This window comes from Emys orbicularis, chromosome 2, assembly GCF_028017835.1.
Source record: "Emys orbicularis isolate rEmyOrb1 chromosome 2, rEmyOrb1.hap1, whole genome shotgun sequence".
Classification (NCBI taxonomy): Eukaryota; Metazoa; Chordata; order Testudines; family Emydidae; genus Emys; species Emys orbicularis.
The window spans coordinates 250,593,235-250,613,834 of record NC_088684.1 but is presented as its reverse complement, the minus strand read 5'-3'; the positions used below and the strand labels follow the sequence as shown (position 1 = coordinate 250,613,834).

The 20,600-nt window shown below is 40.4% G+C and overlaps 1 protein-coding gene across 1 annotated transcript in view; it reads left to right on the top strand.

Annotated features, from left to right (window-relative positions):
• Positions 1-20,600, top strand: part of PPP1R9A (protein phosphatase 1 regulatory subunit 9A) — a 229,479-nt gene that overhangs the window by 144,914 nt on the left and 63,965 nt on the right. The window contains exon 5 of the mRNA XM_065398139.1: positions 3,662-3,766. Within this exon, the coding sequence (XP_065254211.1) occupies positions 3,662-3,766 (105 nt within the window). The remainder of the gene's footprint in view (positions 1-3,661; positions 3,767-20,600) is intronic.

Below are 20,600 nucleotides of genomic sequence, written 5' to 3'. Positions count from 1 at the left end.
CAATACTCTTATCACATGTGATAGGGTAACTGACTATTTTGTATAAATAATCTCCCAGTTCAAGTACAGGACAGGTGTAGTGGATGATGCGTCATTTGAAAATATTTTTCTGATACTAAATTTACCTGAGAACAGCTGCTGAGGAATGTGTAACAGTTCACAACTTGAAACATATACTAAATTATATCTCTGCAAAATTTGAATTCACATTTTTAGGACCTAATTCTGCAACCTTTCTGATATTGAGTAGCAATTATGCAAGTTGTTCCAGCAACTTAAATTAGTTCATATGGGTGAATAACTGCTGTTCCCTGTAAGTGAGGCTTGAAGAACTGGCCCTTAGAAAATAATAGAGAAACCACCAATTTCTTTCATAATAATAAAATGCTGTTAAACTTTTTCTTTTTAAGTCTTTGTCACCCGTAAATTCGTCTCCCATTTGATACTTAATTTGTGTACACACAGACACGTGAGAAATAGCACGTTGTTATTCAGATTGGTGCCAAGCCATTCAACACATCTCTAAAAATGAGACAGGAACAGGATGGCAGAAGAAGGAAATGGGGGGGGGGAAAGGTTGAAATAACTGTCTGGAAATTAATTGCAACTGATGTAATAATATGCATCTCTCTGTCATATAAACTGGTGTAATATACACACACACACACACACACATATATATAATATTATAAATGAATAACTACCCTTCATCTTCATATCTATCATAAAAATTCCTTTAATATTTAGAAAAAAGGATGCTGTTGATTCTGCTGTTTAAAAAAAGATTTTAGGACTGAATTTTTCCTCCTGCTCCTTTGTCATTTAATGCTGATTTTGTAAAGATAGTGACCTATGTGCACCATCCAATACAAACCTGACAAAGTCATCTTGACAGTTATATCTTCAAAATCCAAGATGGATAAAGAGAGAGGAAATAATTCAATTTACGGAAAAGGAACTCTGATTATTTTATTCTGTAATTTTAACATACATTTAACATGTTACCTCTACCTTTTTTATTAGCACTTTTATTCCATTTTTACATATTAAGGCCTGAGTTTCAAAAGGTCAGATACAAAATGGATGCTAATACACGTAAGTATGTTTGCCTAATTTCTGTATAGTTCCATGTGCAAATTGTGAATTTCCACTTGCAAATGACCAGCTATTTGACAAACTGGCCATTTGTGCACAAATAACAGATTTGCATGTGGAATCATGTTAATTGCAAAAGCAGTTTTAGCAAGGAAAAATGCACATTAATTTCTTTATGCACTGGCCTTTTGACAAATCAGTTCTCAATTACATAGAAAATCTTATTAGTATTGCTTATTTTGGTAGTGTTTCCAGGGTCAAGGATTCTTTCCAAACATAGAATAAGACATGATTGGAAAATAAATGTGATTACTCTTACATGTTATATAGGAATACTTACTTGGCATCATATAGGAAATGTCCTTTTGGATGGCACATATTATGTATTTGGAGGATTAAGAAGATTGAAATAAGAGATGGAAATAGATTAGTAAGCAGCAAAGAAAAGAAATACAGAGAGAAGTAATAACCAAAGTGGGCTAATGGACAAAAAGACTCAAAATCTGTCAATCTTTTTATATTATTGACGTACACCTCTATTTCGATATAACGCTGTCCTCAGGAGCCAAAAAATCTTACCGCATTATAGCTGAAACTGCGTTATATCGAACTTGCTTTGATCCGCCGGAGTGCGCAGCCCCGCCCCCCCGGAGCACTGCTTTACCGCGTTATATCAGAATTCGTGTTATATCGGGTCACATTATATCGGGGTAGTGGTGTATGTTCAATGTAACGGCAACAGTTCCATGTATAAAAATGACATACAGTTCTGAAAGGTTGGGGGGGGAGTGGGGTTGCAAAGATGCAGTTTGTAGGCTTCCACAAAAGCAATATTTTCAAAATTTGCTATGTCCAGCTGGGAAATAATCCACTGATCCACAGTTGGTCCACAGTGACAGTATGAACTTTGAAGCTACCAAAGTAGCTCTAAGGAGCCACTTTTGCTCAGCAGTATAGTCCAAAAAGTTGGGAGAAGTTATTCAAAATGCATGTAGAAATGTGAGGTGTTATGCCAAAGCTGAGAGTGAAATTATTTTTAGTACTCCTTCGCAAAATGTAGTTTCTAATTTGCATTCCCGGAGCATGTGGTTCTGAGGTCCTATGGAAAACTTCCATTATTAGGTATTTATGCTCAGGAAAAAGTGCCATTTTTAAATATCTTGACTTAAAATAAGAAATTTTCATCTGCTCTGTTTCTGTTGGTTCTTTTTAAATCTGTGTTATCTGATATAGTAGTTCACATACAGATGCTTGAAAATGTGTTTCTTTTACTATTTTTATATCCTTTTTCATTTGGAAAACTTGGAATTTGTATGTTTCTAGCAGAGCTGAATTTGATATGGCTCTCTTCCCTCCACGTACCTTTAATAAATGATGATGCTATCTCTGCCCTAGGGATGCATGTTGTGTGTATTGCAGAACAAAAAGAGTAGCAATTCATTTTTTTTTAACTTGGACACATGGAGCAGTAGATTGTGTTATAAATAGATGTTTAAAATCTAGGAGATTCTTCCCCGGGTAAAACAATATAAGGCTTTATCCTTCATTCCTTGTACACCCAAGACTCCCTTTCAAGTAATTGAGAATTCCTAGTATGCAGGGGATGCAAGATCAGACCTCTTAAAGGTAATTTTAAAGACTAATATACCCTATCTGAAGTTTAAGCATCCAGATTCTACTGAGCAGTGGCCCTTTAGATACATTATAGATTATTAAAATATTTTTTTGCTCTAAAGAATACTCAGTTTTCAAGTAGCATGAAATACTAAAACTGCAGTTTACATTGTTCTTCAAGATTGCTTAGAAAAGGACAATGTGTAAGTTATTCAAGTATCTCAAAGTATGTCTACACTACAGCCGCTATAGCAACATAGCTCTGATGCTTCAGCTGTGTCACTGTAGTACCGTAGCTGACACTTCCTACATCAATGGAAGGGTTTTTTCCCTCAGTGTAGTTAATCCACCTCTCCTAGAGTTGGCAACCAGGTCTACGGACAAATTCTTCCATCAGCTTAGCTGTGTCTACACTCTGGCCTAGGTTGACCTAACTACGGCATACAGTCCTGAGTGATGTAGCTAGGTCACTTTAACTTTTAAGTATAGACCAGGTCTGAGTTTAGTTTTGTAATGTTCCAGATTCAGCAATTTGTTTTACCTGTGATTACATACAGTACTACTGATATGGAGGATGGAGGAATGTAATTACTCATAATACTAAGGTTGTCTAAAGTTGTAATTATGAGGTAACTGTACACAGGCAGTGACATAATTTTGTATTTTTTTCCTTGCTGTTGCTTCCAGTACTCAGCAATATTAAATAGCAAAGCATGCTTTGCCCCACTTCAGGAATGCATTTAAGCACGTGCTCACATACCAATGAAGTCAGCCCTTTCCTGAATTGAGGTCTGTATCACATACAGATATGCTGCATAATGTTGTATGGATGGTATATACCTCAATTTTTTGTACTTCGGTGAAACTTCAAACACTTTTTAAAAAGCTACAATTATTGCTTCCTTTTATGTTTTGATGAGTAATTTAGGGATTTTATTTGTTTTTCTGAAAGGATCCAAGTAAATGACCAAATTGTAGAAGTGGATGGAATCAGTCTGGTTGGCGTTACACAAAATTTTGCTGCAACAGTTCTCAGAAACACCAAAGGAAATGTCAGGTGAGTAAATATGTTTGAAGAACACCACACTGGTGGTACTAAACATTTCAAATTATCTAGTTGCTTCCATTAGAAGTCTCAATTTCTTGAGGTAGGAGCAATACAAGAAAGTGGAAAGGGAGAGGGCTCTATGTCCTTTTAACCTGTGACATCTCCGCTGGGACTCCCAGGAACGGTATAAATGATATTAATTTTTTGTGATGTGACTACGTGATAATTAAGATTTGGACTGAAACTACAGGTCGGGTCAGATCCTCAGTTGCTGTAATTTGGTAAAACTTGATTTCTTTCAAAGGATTTAAACCAGGCTCTGACCCATTATTCACATAGGCCACCAAATAGGTGTCAGTTAGATGGAAACCTCAAGGAGAATCATTATCAATACTATCCCAATACTAATTCACTGAGCCACCCTTTCCCCAGTACTTGCTCTGGGTTTATCCCCATATCAGATAGTTTGTCTACCTCCTTGCTATCAAATGTGTTATTCATTTGATTAGCTCCTGTTAGTTTAAAGGGGATTGTTGCAAGTGTCAGTAAAATAGTGAACAGGCTAGAAAATATTGTAAAATTCACTGAGTAAAATTCTTAATACAAGATGTAAATTCATAATGCAAAAATGTAAAATACTTGTAAGAACCATAATACAATAATGTGATTATTCCCCTCTATTCGGCACTGGTGAGGCCACATCTGGAGTATTACATCCAGTTTTGGGCCCCCCACTACAGAAAGGATGTGGACAAATTGGAGAGAGTTCAGCGGAGGGCAACGAAAATGATTAGGGGGCTGGGGCACATGACTTATGAGGAGAGTCTGAGGGAACTGGGCTTATTTAGTCTGCAGAAGAGTGAGGGGGGATTTGATAGAAGCTTTCAACTACCTGAAGGGGGGTTTCAAAGAGGATGGAGCTAGGCTGTTCTCAGAGGTGGCAGATGACAGAACAAGAAGCAATGGTCTCAAGTTGCAGTGGGGGAGGTCTAGGTTGGATATTAGGAAAAACTATTTCACTAGGAGGGTGGTGAAGCACTGGAATTGGTTACCTAGGGAGGTGGTGTAATGTCCATCCTTAGAGGTTTTTAAGGCCTGGCTTGACAAAGCCCTGGCTGGGATGATTTAGTTGGTGTTGGTCCTGCTTTGAGCAGGTGCTTGGACTAGATGACCTCCTGAGGTCTCTTACAAACCCTAATCTTCTATGATTCTATGATCATTGGCTCCTTACAGGTCTCAGTTATCAGGGAGAGGTTTGAGTTTTTACATAGTGCTATTTTTCAGCTTAAAATACTGAGTTTTCGCAGAAAGACTGGCTGAACACATCAGTGTCACAACTGAATAAAGGGGATTTAAAAAAATAATATACATATTTCAATGAAAATATTTTATAAGAATATACATGCACACTTACACAAAGCTTATGCCATTAGCACCCCTTCCTACTAATGCAGGTATCTGATGAGAAGAAGGGATGGGGTAGAATTTGGTAGAACTGCCTTTCTGATTTTGCTTCATTTAAGAAAACTGTATGATAAGAACCCTCCAGTTTCCTCAATTCTAATTGTGTCCAAGGTTCCATGGTCCATCTCACAGGGAAGCCCAGAAATGTATGAAATATAATTAGCCAGGCTGCTTGGGATCAGGAGAGTGAGAAGATTTGCCAAGCTCCATCATGAAGTCTGTGACATAGACATCACACACAATGTAACTTGCCAGGGCCTAACCAGTACTTGTTTTATGTTCTGCTTACTTCAGTGCACTGTGTTTGCTTTTAATTACTGAAAGCTAGACACATTCCTGAAACCCTCCCCTAACATCGCTCTTAGTGTAATGCCTTTTGAAGGTGAATCTCAGGATCCCAAAGGTTACTACCAACTTGAAAGTGTAGCTCTACCATAAACATAAACATTTGCTTATACAGTACATTGGATCAATTATTGGTCTCTTAAAAACATTATTCATAAAAGAGGATTGCATATTTTGCTGTCATTTTTATTCCCGCTTATGCATGCAGAAGCCATGTCCGCTGGCTGTGTTGTAAAGGAAAAAAAAATCTGTTTCATGGCAGAACTTGTCTCCTGTTTCAGTTGTTGTGACACAGTAGTAGGGTTACAGAACAATCTCTCATCCCCCCTCTCTTTTGTGCACACACTTTCACGCCGTCCCACACACCCTCCCTGGCCTTAGGAGAGCTTACAAGGATCATCTGGGACAGGACTCCTCTCCTTTCCACAGCTATTTGTGCCTGGATGCTGTAAGTATAGGGAAGATTCATGCTGGCATTTGAGCATCATCACTGCCTTAGCAGCTGCCATTAATGATTCACATCACTTAGGGGGGAGGGGAAAGGTTGGGTGCTGAGACTCGCATGCAGGTAAAAAGAGTCGATACTGTTTCTGATTCCTACCTTCAGCCTCTCATGTTGCCAGGGATCACTAGTGCCCCATGCACAGTGCAAGTGATCTACAACCCCCTCCTTTTCAGGAGGAAATGAGATGGGAAGCTACACAAAACTGCAAACTGAGACACATTGGTGAGAAAATGTGGAGGTAGAACTCCCATGCTATCTATTAAAGATGTCTCTGTAGCAAATCCACATACCAACCTCTGATGGGAGAGATCACACACATACTGTTTAATGGAATTAAAGTTCTGCTTTAATTACTATATATGTTACAGTGTTGACTTAATTAATTTTACATAATTGCTTTAATGAGCACTTTGTGGCCTCTACACCGTCCAAGTGACCGCATGTGAACTAACCAACCTAACTTTTAATGAGCACAGCTTTTTTTTCACATCATGAATACAGCCCATACTGTGTGTACACATGTTCTCTCTGGAATGCCACACGAACACAGTTCTGTGTGTCTCCAACATTCCTTCCTCTTACAGCCCAAAGCATTACACACTGCCATTTTTCAAGTTGTCTAGCAAAATGCATTTTAGCCTTTGCATTGAGGCTTATACTTGATCGATCATGTGGAAGGACATTTATGAGAGGAGTGAAATTGAAACTACTTTCATAATTCTCACCAATAATTTGGTCACTATGTCTTCAAAAAGCTAGTATAATGCTGATATTTAGTGATTTCCCCCCTTTGAGCTTTATAAACATTTTTGAATAGTCATGACAATGGAGGCTAGTGACCTAGAATAGATTCTTCAATATTGCTTCCAGAAAAATGTAACCAACCTTCTGTAACTAACATAGTAAAGAGACGGTGAAAACAAAGCCATGGCATCTATTTTTTAAACTGTTCCAGTTCAAGATAACCCCTCACACCCAGCAAATAAATCACATAAAAACTTGAAGGAGCTGATGGGTTTCTATTATTTTAAATGTTATGCTATTCAGAAGAATTGCCATACCAGAATAGAAGACCATTAGTTCAACCAGTTTGGCATTCTATGTCTGGCAGCAGCCTATATGCTTTACAGGAAGACATTCACCAACTGTACTCTGTACAATTTGTATAGTGGTGGTACTGAGAGCCATTGAACCAAACTGTAAACCCTGTATATATTGTAAACCACTTCAAGCCAGGAGGTGTGGCAGCACTCCCAGCGCTCCTAGTTCCAGCACTATGCTCTGCTATCCCTCTGCGGGAAAGGGAGCAGGGGGAGTTATTTCCTAATCCCAGCTGGCAAATAGTTTCTGACTGAAAGAATGAGAATTGGTAGCCCTTGTAAGAACATAAGAACGGCCATACTGGGTCAGAACAAAGGTCCATCTAGCCAAGAGTCCTGTCTTCCGACAATGGCCAACATCAAGTGCTTCAGAGGGAATGAATAGAACCAGTAATCATCAACATCCTCTAGCAAAGAGTTCCACAGGTTGACTGTGCATTGTGTGAAGAAATACTTCCTTTTGTTTTAAACCTGCTGCCTATTAATTTCATTTGGTGACCCCTTGTTCTTGTGTTATGACAAGGAGTAAATAGCACATCCTTATTTACTTTCTCCACACCAGTAATGATTTTATAGACCTATGTCATATCCCCCCTTAGTCGTCTCTTTTCCAAGCTGAAAAGTCCCAGTTTTATTAATCTCTCCTCATATGGCAGACGCTCCATACCCCTAATCATTTTTGTTGCCCTTTTCTGAACTTTTTCCAATTCCAATATATCTTTTTAGAGATGGGGTGACCACATCTGCACACAGTATTCAAGATGTGGGTGTACCATGGATTTATATAGAGGCAATATGCTATTTTCTGTCTTATTATCTATCCCTTTCCTAATGATTCCCAATATTCCGTGTTAGCTTTTTTGACTGCTGCTGCACATTGAGTAGATATATTCAGAGAACTATCCACAATGACTCCCAAGAACTCTTTCTTGAGTGGTAATAGCTAATTTAGACTCCATCATTTTATATGTATGGTTGGGATTATGTTTTCAAATGTGCATTACTTTGCATTTATCAACGCTGAATTTCATTTGCCATTTTGTTGCCCAGTCATCCAGTTTTGTGTGATCCCTTTGTAACTCTTTGCAGTCTGCTTTGGACTTAACTATCTTGAGTAGTTTTGTATCATCTGCAAATTTTGCTACCTCATTATTTATGCATTTTTCCAGATCATTTATGAATATGTTGAATAGTACTGGTCCCAGTACAGACCCCTGGGGGACACCACTATTTACCTTTCTCCATTCTGAAAACTGACCATTTATTCCTACCTTTTGTTTCCTATCTTTTAACCAGTTACTGATCCATGAGAGGACCTTCCCTCTTATCCCATGACTGCTTACTTTGCTTAAGAGTCTTTGGTGAGATACCTTGTCAAAGGCTTTCTGAAAATCCAACTACACTATATCCACTGGATTCCCCTTTTCCACATGCTTGTTGACCTCCTCAAAGAATTCTAGTAGATTGGTGAGGCATGATTTCCCTTTACAAAAGCTATGTTGACTCTTCCCCAACAAATCATGTTTATCTATGTGTCTGACAATTCTGTTCTTTACTATAGTTTCAACCAGTTTGCCTGGTACTGAAGTTAGGCTTACCGGCTTGTAATTGCCAGGAACACCTCTGGAGCCTTTTTAAAAAATTGGCATCACATTAGCTATCCTCTATTCGTTCAACTTTAATATGGCAAGTCTAACTACAAATGTTATTTCAGCTCATGTAAATGTCAAGTCCTCTTTAATCTTGTGGAACTACTTAGCTCGCTAATATCCTGCATTAGTGAATTCCACAGTCTGATTTTACACTGGAGGGATTTTTTTTTAAATGCGTATTGTCTTTCAGTTTTACTGAGTGTCACCCTTCTCTCATCTTTCTGGGGATGGGATAAAGGGCAGTGTCAGACCAATACTATTCGGTATAGTGGAGGGCCAGTTCTGCTATAGTTAAGGTTGGGATGTCCTTCCTGTTTAAAAGCCTGACTCCTCTAAGTACTTTAAAATTTGCACAATTACTGAGCTTGATTTGGAATTTGGTATGCCTCCTGGGGGCACAGGCTTTGGGTAGCGATCCAGATTTGGGGCCATTTGATCGAAGGCTTCCTGAGTTACAACCCCGTGGGAAAAAACGCAGCTTTTCTGAAGGTGGATGAATTACCAACTTCTTTTGTGCATACTTAGGACTCAAACCAGGGCTGAGATCCTTGCATTAGGATCTCAGACATTCAAGGGTTACCACCAACTAGCCCTTTCGGGGAAATCACATTACAGCATTATTTGAAGAAGTTAGGCACGTGCCTATCCAGAGAACCAATCAGTTCTAAGGCTCATGCACCACACTGATTACACTGCATGTGCACAGAGAGAGAGAGAGGCTAAGGGAGTTGAAAGCCAGCTGTAGCTCACAGGACTTAATTGCTCCAGGGGAGTGTTATAGGCATCAAACTTGAGCATTACCCAGGCACTGTGAGTTCACATCTAGCCCTGGGCAGATATCCTCTGTCAAAGGATTTCTTTATTATCGGGGAATGTAGTCTGACTAAAGCAGAAAGGAAGGTGCTCATACTGTATTTAGAAGGTGCTTAAACTATGTTTGAAATGACAGTAAATTACACATGCAAATGCTTGCTGGAAGGGGAGGGTGATGGGGTGGAAGAGTAGGTGGAAGTGGGGGAAAGGGTTTGGAGCTGCAGTGAGGGGAGGGATGATCATGGGGAGGAGATAAAAGGGGGGAGTGTAAGTAGGAGAGGCTTGTGGGGTCAGATGAGAAGGAGAGGGGTGGGGGTTTAAAAGAATGGGAGAGCCAACTGGGAAGCGGGTTTTGGGAGTGAGTCATAGGGGGACTGAGGGAGAATAGGGGCAGAGGCACCTGTCAGCCCCACATATCTCTTCCATGTGTCTGTCTGGATCAGGGGGGCTGCGTGTCTTAGGGGGGCTGAGCCTCTTTCCCTACCTTTATTTCTGTCAGTTTCTGGGGGACCCCACCTCCTCTAGGGGGCTCTGACCCCTCCATCATGCTGTCTGGAGTGGTTCATGAACTTGGGCACCAACCTTAGGGCTGACTGTTACAAATCAGCACACAAACCTCAAACGGGCTGTGTGTTCTATCATTAGATTTCATCAACCTAGTATCAAGTGTGAACTCCTCAAGCACTATAACAGCCTTAACATGGAGTCACAGACAGTCCTCTTGGGCACTCCAGTCTATCTTGCCACCCAGGCAAGCCTGCCTTTGTGATAGATGGTCCCTTACACCAAAAATCACAACAATATTTAGGTTACTCCCAGTCCCAAAGAACCAGTCACTTACCCCTTGTCATTTGTACCTTAGGTCTCTCACCAAAGACAAAGCTTGTAGCCAATCCAGTACTAAACTAATTAAAGATTTATTAACTAGGAAAAAGAAATGATAGTTATTTATAAGGTTAAAGCAGGTAAACATACACACAAATGAATTACAGTTTTAAGTTTCAAAAAGTATTATAAGCTTCTGTAATATGCAAACTGTATACGTCTTTTAGGGCTAACCCAAGCTAAGCAGCTTGGGGATCCCATGCTTATGCTTAGAAATATTGCCCTCTCTAAACTCCAAGCAACATAGTGGTACAGTTCTTCCTGGTCAAGGATTTTTATTCCTTTCCCATAAAGTTCAAACTGTGACGTGACAAGGGTTTGTACACGTCACCTCTTCATCGGTGTTGGAAGAGAAATCAACAAAGTCTTTTGTCCACTGATGCTCCACAATGGTTCATTTGTTGTCTGTCGGCCTTCTTTTGTTGGACAGGAGATGACACCTCTGGTGGTAAACTAGTATTTCACACTTGGTAATGCTTCTCTCGTGACTCTGGGGGTTTCCAGTTGCATAGCAAACACTTCTATAGTTACAAAGCAAACACTTAACTATTACCTCATGACATGGAATACAGATATTATAAGTGAAATTAATGCATGTAGCAACTCACAAGCATTTCATAAAGTCCAAACACTAAACACATTCTTATAAACTTAACATGTATTTTAACAATGCTAACACACAGGTGAGCCAGGCTGGTTTCCAGCTACTTATTTGTCAGTGTTCAGTGAGGCCTAGGCGCCTTGGCATGAGCTGGCACATCCTGCATCTGTGTCCTCTTCATGTGAGCCAGGGTATGGCGGAGTTGCTCTTCTGGGGCATCTGAACCCCTCGCCCTGTCGTGCAGAACGCAATGCCATCCACAGCCTCAGAAACCACCCTGACATTATCATCAAAGAGGCTGATAAAGGAGGTGCTGTTGTCATCATGAACAGGTCTGACTACCAGAAGGAGGCTGCCAGACAACTCTCTAATACCAAATTCTACAGGCCACTTTCCTCAGATCCCACTGAGGAATACACAAGGAAACTGCACCATCTACTCAGGACACTCCCTACACTAACACAGGAACAAATCAACATACCCTTAGAGCCCCGACTGGGGTTATTCTATCTACTACCCAAGATCCACAAACCTGGAAATCCTGGATGCCCCATCATCTCGGGCATTGGCACTCTCACTGAAGGACTGTCTGGATATGTGGACTCCCTACTCAGACCCTACGCCACCAGCACTCCCAGCTATCTCTGTGACACCACTGATTTCCTGAGAAAACTACAATGCATTGGTGACCTCCCAGAAAACACCATCCTAGCCACCATGGATGTAGAGGCTCTCTACACAAACATCCCACACACAGATGGAGTACAAGCTGTCAGGAACAGTATCCCTGATGATGACACAGCACAGCTTGTTGCTGAGCTCTGTGACTTTATCCTCACGCACAATTATTTCAAATTTGGTGACAATATATACCTCCAGACCAGTGGCACCGCTATGGGCACCCGCATGGCCCCACAATATGCCAACATTTTTATGGCTGACCTGGAACAACGCTTCCTCAGCTCTCGTCCACTCACGCCCCTTCTCTACCTACGCTACATTGATGACATCTTCATCATCTGGACCGATGGGAAGGAGCCCCTGGAAGAATTCCACCATGATTTCAACAGCTTCCACCCCACCATCAACCTCAGCCTGGACCAATCTACATGGGAGGTCAACTTCCTAGACACCACAGTACAAATAAGCGATGGCCACGTTAACACCACCCTATACCGAAAACCCACCGACCGCTACGCCTACCTTCATGCCTCCAGCTTCCACCCCGGACACACCACACAATCCATCGTCTACAGCCAAGCGCTGAGGTACAACCGCATCTGCTCCAACCCCTCAGACAGAGATCTTCACCAAGCATTCTCAAAACTACGATGCCCACACAAGGAAATAGAGAAACAAATCAACAGAGCCAGACGTGTACCCAGAAGCCTCCTGCTACAAGACAGGCCCCAAAAAGAAACCAACAGAACTCCACTGGCCATCACCTACAGTCCTCAGCTTAAACCTCTCCAACGCATCATCAGTGATCTACAACCCATCCTGGACAATGATCCCTCACTTTCACAGACCTTGGGAGGCAGGCCAGTCCTCGCCCACAGACAACCCGCCAACCTTAAGCATATTCTCACCAGCAACCACGCACCACACCATAACAACTCTAACTCAGGAACCAACCCATGCAACAAACCTCGATGCCAACTCTGCCCACATATCTACACCAGCAACACCATCACAGGACCTAACCAGATCAGCTACAACATCACCGGCTCATTTACCTGCACGTCCACCAATGTTATATATGCCATCATGTGCCAGCAATGCCCCTCTGCTATGTACATTGGCCAAACTGGACAGTCACTACGCAAGAGGATAAATGGACACAAGTCAGATATCAGGAATGGCAATATACAAAAACCTGTAGGAGAACACTTCAACCTCCCTGGCCACACAATAGCAGATGTAAAGGTAGCCATCTTACAGCAAAAAAACTTCAGGACCAGACTCCAAAGAGAAACTGCTGAGCTCCAGTTCATTTGCAAATTTGACACCATCAGATCAGGATTAAACAAAGACTGTGAATGGCTATCCAACTACAGAAGCAGTTTCTCCTCCCTTGGTGTTCACACCCTCCCTGATTGAACTAACCTCGTTATCTCCATACTGATTTATACCTGCCTCTGGAAATTTCCATTACTTGCATCTGAAGAAGTGAGGTTCTTACCCACGAAAGCTTATGCTCCCAATACGTCTGTTAGTCTCAAAGGTGCCACAGGACCCTCTGTTGCTATCTGCTTCTGTAGCATTTTTACACATAGCTGACCCACCACTCAGGTCCCACACTAATGGACACTCTTAAATGAGAATAACTAATCTAAGTTAATTAACATCCAGTTTATCCTACTTTTACTTGACTTTCTCCTAGTCCTATTTAAAAGTCAGTTCAATGTTGTTGTTTCATAATATAATTGTTTTAGGTCTTCGTGACTGTTTCATTTTCAGATTTTTTCTTATGTGAAAGTACATGAACTAGGATGTGGCAATTTGCTCATTCACATAGAGAATCTAAAACTTCATGACCTCTGTAGTTTGAGGTTGACTTTTCTAAAAGAGCTTGATCTTATTCATGGAAAACTGTCACTAGATCTAGGTTATGTTGTTGCCACTAAATAGAAATATCTCTTCCTACAGGGTTCACGCCACATCGCAGTATTTGATGTAAAATGTGCCATGCTTGTTCGTAAATTGTTTTAAATGTGTTCTGAGGCAATGTTGTCTTCCTAGGTTTGCACAGAGGCAGACTGAAACAGAGGGCTAAATTCTGCTCTCTTCTAACCACGCCACTTCACTGAAATCATCTGGTTTTCTCCATGTTATTTCAATGTACAAAACACTGCAGAACCCCTGTACTTTAAGTTGAAAAAGTTCAGGAAAGTAAGGTATTAAGTATGCTCAAAAGTATCATTGGGCTGAAGGAAATTTGAGAATTGTTGCTAGATTCAGTGGAATCCTTTCTTAACCTCCCAGGAGGGTTTTGTTTTTGTTTTTGAGATTTTTTTTTTAACCAAAATAACTCAAAATGAATCTGAAAATACTAATGTTCTGCTCATAAATTAGATGTAGCTTACTGAGTAGTTTTAAATAAAATTGACTCTTTATTTCACCTTGTTTACAAACAGAAATCCTGATCCTGAAATGACTTGTGCTCATGCTTAACTTTACACACTCTGAGTCTTCCCAATGGGAGTTAGGGTAGAATTTTTGGCCCTGTCTCCTATATATATCTTTCATCTCACCCTTTTTAATTCCCCCATATTTTCTATCTCCCCATGTCCAAGGGTACAGTCAAATATTAATTATATTTCTAGCTCCAGATCTGTTTATTTTAACAGCGCCTTTTAGGAGAGCGTTTCACATCTAGTCATTGAGTAAGATGGGTCACTGTTAATATCAAAGTCAGTTCATGCCATGCATTTGGCAGCTGCAATGCTGTTTGTGCTGTTATGGCTCTTTGTGAATATCAGAAACAATTTACAACAACAAAACTAGCCACATTTGAAAATGGCCCAGATGTTTAGTGTATAGCAAAGGTTAAACTTTGATTTATCTTACATCCAGAAACAGGGCTACTGTATAAACAGCTTTTTAAAGATGATGTGGCACATAGATTTTACATTTCTCTTCTATTTAATAACACTTTTGACCCTTAAGACTTAACATGCCAGTTCTAAAATACATGTGCCTAATTCTAGTGAACCAGTGATGGAAAATATATAATTAGTCACTTTTATTTAAGTATGTACAATATGCTTCAATGACTAATTTTCCGGGCAGTGATTCACAACCTTCTGCCTCTTTTTTCATATTTAAACACTTCTGGTTATGAAATTTTCTATCTTCATATTTAGAACTGGACTAGGTTTTAATATCTAATTAAACGTTTTAAAAACTCTCTCTCCATAGAAGCATTTATTGATAATTAAAGCTTTATACATCAAAAACATTATTTCATGTATATTAGAAAGTGTGATATTTATTCTCTTTTTGGTGTCAAGTATTAGAAGGGTAGCCGTGTTAGTGTGTATCCACAAAAACAACGAGGAGTCTGGTGGCACCTTAAAGACTAACAGATTTATTTGGGCATAAGCTACTCCTCTTTGTTTTTCTATTCTCTTTTTGTGACCTTTTACCAGTTATAGAAATGACTTTATTTTGTTGCATTTAAGCAGATATTTTAAAACTGGGAATGTAACAAGGCAACTGGTCTAAAATATCCTTATTTAGTTTAGTTTGTGTTCTGAAAACTGTAGTCACTAAAAACGGAACCTGTATTTTGGCAATTGACAATATCATTTCAAGAAAAAAACATTTAACACTGCTAAATATTTATTTTCTAACATATCGTCGGTCTGATTAAGGCAGCAGATAACTCACTTAAACTCCTGTTTAAATTGTAGGAATATAGAGTACTTGCTCTATTTCTGTTTTGGAAAACACCTGGTAGATGCTTTGATGTCATTGTGTGAGGGTTTTATTTATGTATACACTAAGACCTTTATGTGTCATTGAGCAGACTTAATTTTGGTGTCTGTTTCAAGGCCTGAAAATAATATAACAATAAACCATGAGTGCCTTTGGAAGGAGAGGAAAAATATATTATATTAACCTAAAATATATTATAATTACCTAAAATAACCTACCTTCATAAAAATGTCAGGACATTCAACTCCAGTATTTCAGGTCTAGTGTTGCCAGGTGTCTGGTTTTTGACCGGAACGCCCAGTCGAAAAGGGACCCTGGCAGCTCCGGTCAGCACAGCTGACTGGGCCATTAAAAAAGTCCAGTTGGCAGGGCTGGCAAACTCCAATGGGGAGTTGTAGGGGCAGCACCTGTGTGCGGAGACACCACGCAGACCTGCCTGGATGCCCCGATGCCTAGGAGCCGAGGGACACGTTGCTACTTCTGGGGAGTCGCCTGAGATAAGCGCTGCCCAATGCCCAAACCCCCTCCTGCACCCCAATCCCCTGCCCCAGCCTGGAGCCCCCTCCCACACCCAAACTCCCTCCCAGAGCCCGCACCCTGCACCTTTTCCTGCACCCCTGCGCCAGCCTGGAGCCCCCTCCCATACCCTGAACCCCTCATTTCTGGCCCCACCCTGGAACCCGCACCCTCAGCCAGAGCTCTCACCCCCTCCTGTACCCAGAGCCCCCTCCCACACTCCAAACCACTCAGTTCCACCCCCAGCCCAGAGCCCCCTCCTGCACCCCAAATCCCTCATCCCCAGCCCCACCCCAGCACCTGCACCCCAACCTCCTGCCCCAGCCCAGAGCCCCCTCCCTCACGAACCCCTCATTTCTGGCCCCACCCTGGAGCCCTCACCCCCTCCTATACCCCAATCCCCTGCCCAACCCTGGTAAAAATGAGCAAGTGAGTGAGGGTGGAGAAGAGCGAGTGACAGAGGAAGGGGGGATGGAGTGAGCGGGGGGTGGGGCCTCAGAGAAGGGGCAGGTGTTTGGTTTTATGCAATTAGAAAGTTGGCAACCCTATTCAGGACCCTTCCTGGTCTAGAAGCAAGAGCTTTCCAGTTGAAAACATAAAATTCTCCCCTTTGCAGTGGTGAAAAATCTCCCATTTTTAGTCCCAAGAAGTCATGAGATATCAAATTTTAAACCTATTGCTGGTGCAAGACTGCATATTGCACATCCTAGGCCAGGGGTCGGCAACCTTTCAGAAGTGGTGTGCCGAGTCTTCATTTATTCACTCTAATTTAAGGTTTCGCGTGCCAGTAATACATTTTAACGTTTTTTAGAAAGTCTCTTTCTAGAAGTCTATAATATATAATTAAACTATTGTTGTATGTAAAGTAAATAAGGTTTTTAAAATGTTTAAGAAGCTTCATTTAAAATTCAATTAAAATGCAGAGCCCCCCGGACCGGTGGCCAGGACCCGGGCGGTGTGAGTGCCACTGAAAATCAGCTCGCGTCCCGCCTTTGGCACGTGTGCCATAGGTTGCCTACCCCGGTCCTAGGCCTTCGGACAATGTACGTAATGGCTGTGTGAAGCTGTTATGGAGTTTTACGTCCCAAAGGAAGGGGATTATGGGGCAGAGGGCAGTGAGGTGCATGATAAATGCTGTGTATTACATGGGTCCACAATTTATTATATGGGTATTACTATCACCTGTATATCTATCACAGGTGTCTTGGTGATATCCATCTAATAAAAGCCTGTTTAAGTTAGTTAGTTTAAACCAGAATTAATTTTTGCTGTATTCTCCCTTTACATGTTGCTTCAGAGGACAGACTAATGCATGACAAACGTGGATGTTCTCCATCTTTATTTACAACAACCATGTTAAGGACCCAGTGCTGCTTCCATTGAAGACTGAGAGTTTGGCCATTTTACAGTATTCATTTGGAGTAGTAGTAGGCCCTAAAACTATAGATCAGTAGTGACAGGACCAGGCTGTGCTTGGTGCCGTATCACTATGTGGAAGGGATAGGCCAGAGAGGCCACAAGGAGGTGCTTTATCCCTCTGTCATGGTTGGGTCACAGTGCCAGATTTAGTGACAGCAGGATCAGTGTGCCAGTTTGAGAGCTGGTTTGATGAGGGTTAAAATGCTGATTTGTATTCTGTTTCTCTCCATGTTTCCTGTTGACATTAGAAAGCTAACTGTGTTCTTTATGAATGGTTTGTTTTGGTCTCCAGCTTGGACTCTTGGACTCATCATTTCAAATGGGGTCATTTTAGTCACCTTTCTTTCCCCTTTGGAAGTCATCCTTGACTACTTTGCTTCTGTGGTGTGCAGCATATCTCCAAATTGTATTCCTTTCTGCTAGTCTGAGACTTCCTGGATAGATTGGTTTAAATCAAAGTGATTTAAATCACTGGTTTTAAGCATGATTTAAATCAGCAAGCAAGAAACCTCAATTTAAATCGTGAATTTTAATTGTGTATTGCATTTGTACTTTTAAGTTATTTTCTAAACAAAGGTTGATTTTCATTAGTTGGTACCAATTGAAACATATTGATTTGCAACTTGATATAGCCTTTCATTAGATTTGGTGCTTTTTTTAGCTAACCCGGAGGATACACTGTACTGTACTTATTTAAGCAATTATATAGCTTAACTTATATTTGTTCAGATTCTTAATAGTTACATTTTTAACATATTAGAAAAGGGTGACTAATGCATCGTTTACTTGATGATAATTAATTTTTTACTTGTGATTTTTATCAGTCTATTTGGATGAAAATTCAAATTTGATTAAAATGCACAAAACATATTTTAAGTTTTTTTTAAAAATTATTAAATAAAAGTACATTAAAAGCACTGGATACATCAGAAGACAAGGTTTTTCAAAACATGTTTTGCACTTAAACAAAGGAAGTATGACTTGTAGTTATGAATTAAACTGATTGTTTCTGATCATCATGTCCTTCCAGATTTTAGAGCTTGCAGAGCTTGCCCTCTCACACTTAGTTTGCATTCATAGATTGGAAAAGGAAAACAAGTTTTCCTGCTTTCTCAACTCCCAATTGGTCTCTGAACTTTGGCTGGACTAGTCATTGAACTGAGCTAGTTGAATAAACTGAAATGAAGAAAATATTCTTTCTGCACCTGCAAAAGAGGCTACTGCTGTCAAAAGCTGGTTTAGCATTTCAACAAACCCTGAATCCAGGTGTTTAGCCCGTGATTTCCACCAGTTCAGTGGGTTGACTTCCTTTAAAACTTGGCATCAGATATGTACTGCTTAATATTATTTTATGTATTTAATAATTATAATAAGTTTAGGTCTTAACATAGGTTGTCAATTTCAGAGTAATTTTAAATAGGTTTATTTAAAAAAAAATAATGCTATATTTCATTTAAATACAAAAATACAATTTAAATTAAAAAATCTGTTGTTGTTTTTTTAATCATAGATTTTTATCCACCATGGTCTGACAGATTACTTGGCATAGGGAATGGGCTTGGGTTTATCCACTCATGGGACCTTGTCTTACACAGATGCCAAATTCCAAATGACTTTCAAGAATGCACAGTGCCATCTAATACAAATCAAATTTTTCCTCTTACATAGAATATAATGCACCCTCCAGTGTTTTATGTATGTTCATCTTTTGCCCCAAATGTTTAGGAAACAACTAAATCACCATATGGAATGTCTCAGTGGCCTGATTTTGCTTTACAGATCTGCATAATGTTTTTCAGCTGTAAGCAGCTAATCCTCTTTCTAGCATGTTAAGAACATACTCTTCTAACTTCGATTCATTTAAACTCCTAAGGCCAGGTCTACACCCAGCCGCTAGTTCGGCGGCTGGGAATCGAAGTTCTGGGTTCGATTTATCGCGTCTGGTCTGGACGCGATAAATCGATCCCGGAAGCGCTTGCCGTCGACTGCGGTACTCCAGCTCGGCGAGAGGAGTACCGCGGAGTCGACGGGGAGCCTGCCTGCCGCGTGTGGACCGCGTCTGAACCGCGGTAAGTTCGAACTAAGGTATGTCGACTTCAACTACGTTATTCACGTAGCTGAAGTTGCATACCTTAGTTCGAATTTGGGGGTTAGTGTAGACCAGGCCTAAGTGTCTCTCACTTGTTTATAACATTGGTATTATAGTGTGATTATCTGTCTTTACTACTGTAATACACGGAGCATCTAATTACAGTACATCCAATGTACTGGAAAAAAATCTGTGTTACAACCAAAGCTCATCCTAAAATGTAATTGCTGAAAACTACTTCTGAAAGCAGCGGGTTTCAACCAAAGCAAGGGAAACTTGAACAGAGAATAAGTTTTGAACCTGCAGCAAAAACAAACTTTGGGAGAATAGTGTAGTGACAGAGTTTCATGAAATAACAGGAAAACTTAAATGCACTTTGAATTAAGAAAATAGCATAAGTATCATCTATAGATGTATCCATGGGAAAAGATGAAAATCCGGAAGCCAAACTGATTGGACAAAAACATAGAGACCGATTCTCCACTTTAGCGGGGGTGGGATAGGGGCCACAAAGGTGGGTATAACAAGCAGGAAATGCAATGCAGGTGGGGAAGGATAGAACAGTGGCTCTATAGTACACTCCACTCCCCATAAGCCCACAGAAATCTCTCTATGCTACTACCATGTGCCTGTTTTTTTGCAGGCTTGTGGGAGGAAATGTGCTGCAGTTATTGAATTGGAAGTGATGATTACTCCTTCGTGAATTCTGCGCCAAAAATTAAAAATTTTGTGCACAATATTTTAAAATTCTGCATATTTTATTTGTCAAAATAACACTATATAATAATGCCAGTTTCAATTGTTTTGGTGATTTATTTCAAAATACCTGTCAGCAACTACATTAGAACCTCAGAGTTAAGAACACTTTGGGAATGGAGGTTGTTCGTAATTCTAAAATGTTCATAACTCTGAACAAAAAGTTATGTTGTTCTTTCAAAATTTACCACTGAACATTGACTTAATACAGCTTTGAAACTTTACTGTGGAGAAGAAAAGTGCTGCTTTCCCTTTTCT